This window comes from Sinocyclocheilus anshuiensis, unplaced genomic scaffold, assembly GCF_001515605.1.
Source record: "Sinocyclocheilus anshuiensis isolate Anshui unplaced genomic scaffold, SAMN03320099.WGS_v1.1 scaffold1231, whole genome shotgun sequence".
Taxonomy (NCBI): Eukaryota; Metazoa; Chordata; class Actinopteri; order Cypriniformes; family Cyprinidae; genus Sinocyclocheilus; species Sinocyclocheilus anshuiensis.
In genome coordinates, this window is record NW_015536698.1 from 352567 (window position 1) to 355850 (window position 3284).

General features: G+C 33.8%; 1 protein-coding gene across 2 annotated transcripts in view; it reads left to right on the top strand.

Moving 5' to 3' along the window:
• Positions 1 to 3284, top strand: part of LOC107654744 (dehydrogenase/reductase SDR family member on chromosome X-like) — a 62853-nt gene that overhangs the window by 38133 nt on the left and 21436 nt on the right. For both annotated transcript variants that reach the window (XM_016441988.1, XM_016441980.1), the window contains exon 4: positions 2566 to 2667. In XM_016441988.1, the coding sequence (XP_016297474.1) occupies positions 2566 to 2667 (102 nt within the window). The remainder of the gene's footprint in view (positions 1 to 2565; positions 2668 to 3284) is intronic.

The window sequence follows — 3284 nt, forward strand, 5'->3', positions numbered from 1 at the left end:
CTCTCTCTCTCTCTCTCTCTCTCTCTCTCTCTCTCTATATATATATATATATTTATATATTTATTTATTTATATTTATTTATTTATTTACCCAAAAATATTGGCCAAAATTTGTAAATTTATGAAACATTTTATTAGGTTGTAATGTATTAATTATTTCAGCACTGTGTTAAAGTAGATATGTTGCGTAGGTGGTGGCAAAATTTGAAACCTTTAGTTCTTTAATTGGAAATGTATTATAATTTACCTTCATACAACAAGACCGAAACAGATTCATTCAAACCGGGGGTTTTTTTTTTTGTTTGTTTTTTTTTAAGCGTCTTAATTAATGTAATGGAATTTCAGCTGGAATTTAATTTATTTCATTGAATGTTTTACAAACAAATGAAATGATAAATAGATGATCTTGAGTTTAATAAGGAGCTAATTGGGGTAACAGTCACTTTAAGACCATCACCACAGATTTTACTATTTTTGCACACGTCTGCTAGACAGCTATGGGCCACATATCTAACTCTAGGTGACCCTGTTTTGATGGGATAGTAAAGGTGAATGTTTTGTCATACTGACCTTGCCTCACCTCACCATTATGAAGGGAGGGGAAAAACTGAACAAAATACCAGGATTTGCATAACATGACAATGAAAACTGATTGATGCAATGATGTGCATATAACTGGAATATTTTAGTGTAGTGTCTCATTTTCATAAGCTGAAAGTCCAAAGGGCTCATTGAGGTAAACACAACAGTATTCTGATTCACAGTAGAGCAACTTGCAGATGCTGCAGTTTTAAAAGCTTGGATTTGGGCTTATAGGTTTACTTTGTCTATGAACATAATGAGAAACAAAACACTGACTTTGTGGTCTCAAATTTCTACCCGTACTTGGACGTGTTCTGACAAGCTCATCAACAATTCTGCTAAACATTTCGTTTAAGAGACATACTTGAAGTATCACTGCTCTTTTATAGGGCCTCCTGTGTACATTTCTTACTGTCCACCCCGGCAGGTGTGTAATGGTCTAATTCTCACTTGGGAGCCATTATTAGCTCGAAGGTTAGTCCCGTCAGACTAAATGAATGATAAGCCTAATTAAAGTTGATGGAGAACAAGAACAGGAAGGATGAGTGGGCAAAACTCCAGCTTCTGTTTCCACGATTGGGATTGTGACCCCCATTAAAATAGAGATATAAAGACCCATCATATTATTCAGATAAGGTGTTAGAGACCAAGTTCCATATATGGCCTGTTAAGTAAAAATGTAGCAGGTGTCACATTTAAAGAACGTTTATTAGTGTTACATCAAAGAAAGTCACAACAGACTGATAGTTAATTTACACTTTTGAAGATTATAAACATAAAAATAAAATAAAATGGGCCTAACTTCAATTGAAGTTTTTTAAGATGTACAGTATATTGAGCTGTATTGTCAAGACTTTATTGATTTACAATTCAGTAACATTCAAATTCAGATACACTGCCTGGTAGACATTATTGTTTTGTCGGTAGTTTTGTAAGTAATCTTGGTGCAGATTTTTAGGGCAATTATGGTGATTTTATTGATTTCAGATGTTTATCTTAAAAGAAATGATCATTGAAAAACTCACAGGTCATTTGGAATGATGGGATAAATGTCCTTTTGACCTTACGTGAGCGTTAGTGAGTGGAATAATTTGCATGATTTGAAATTGGACTAATTGGACATGTGCTTTGATGTACAGACCAACATAATGAACTGCAGCATGAGAACGCTGGATGAATCAACAAATTTAGCCTGCAACTACTGTTTAAAGCCAAGCCCTGTAAAACAAGCTGACAAGCTGAGTTTACTTGTTTTATTTGATGAGGGCAAATGCTTTGACTATTATGAGCTGCATATGAAAATATACTGTGCATTCAGTATAAGTCATCTTTATTGTGGAATAATTCTGTTGTTATATTGAATACTTTATTGCTGTGATGTTTTCTTGGATTTGTATCCTGAAAAGACTTGTTCGTTTGATCGAAGCAATTCAGTCGAAGAAGTCATCCTTGAGCAATTCATTATGTGTGCTTACCAGGGTTGTGTGCCATTCAGAATTGAATTGAGAGTGCTTTTTAAGTCTAATTCAGTTCCTGATCTTGCATTGGTTGCAAACAGGATGCATAAGTGCAATTCAGATTTTAATGTGAGACTGTAGAATTGAAGGTAGCAAAGCATCAAAAGGGAAGTCCTTTTTGAACAGGAAAAGCTACATTTGTCAAAACAAACTCTAAATGGTGGCTTGACAAAGCCTTGTTTGAAAGTTTTGAAGAAACTTTAAGGGGATAGTTCACCCAAAAATGAAAATTCTGTCCTTTACTCACTCTCATGTTGTTCCAAACGTTTCCTTCTTCTGTGGAACGTAAGAAGATATTCTGAGAAATGTCTCTTCTTTCATGTTTCACAGAAGAAAGACAGTCATATAGGTGTGGAATGTCTTGAGGGAGTGTAAATTGACATTTTTTAAGCTTTATATTGTTGAATTTTCAGCATATGTTCTTATAGGTGCTGAAGGTACTGATTTTGTAATCTTTTTGCTTTCAGTGGAGTTCATGTACCTGGATTTGGCTTCTCTGACATCTGTGCGGCAGTTTGTCCAGAGATATAAAGCCAAAGGTTTGCCTCTACACGTCCTTGTCAATAATGGTATGTACATTCCTCAATTTCTCCAGTTTTTCTAAAAAGACGAATCATTAGGCCACAGCAGTTGTGCTGTAATAGTTTATATTCTGTCATATTTGTAGTGTCTAACATTAAGTTATTTATTTCAAGCATTACTGTTGTTAACATTAAATCAATACTAGGGATGTAACGGTACACAAAAATGATGGTTCGGTACGTACTTCGGGTTTGACGTCATGATTCGGTATGGTTTCAGTATAGCAGGTGGAAAAACTGAACATAAAATTGCTTTTTTTATATGGTTTATATGGTTTTCTGAACAAATTGCTCTTTCTTTAAATAAATTTAATTACAATTAAAATTTTCTTAGGGGTAAAAATCTATCTAAGATTCTGCTCTAAACTAGGGATCCCTTTTACATACTAGAAGGTTACCATTAACAACAGAGCCCAAACTTAAATTCAATTACTATTTATTTTTATATAATAATCAACATCAAAAAAAAAAAAAAAAAAAAAAAAAAAAAAAAAAAGCCTCACCCTGTTTTGGTGACTTTTCCACATGTGTATATTGTCAACAAACAGCCTCATTTGAATTGTTTAATTGTATGGAAAGAATGGCATGAGAAAAGTGTGGAAACT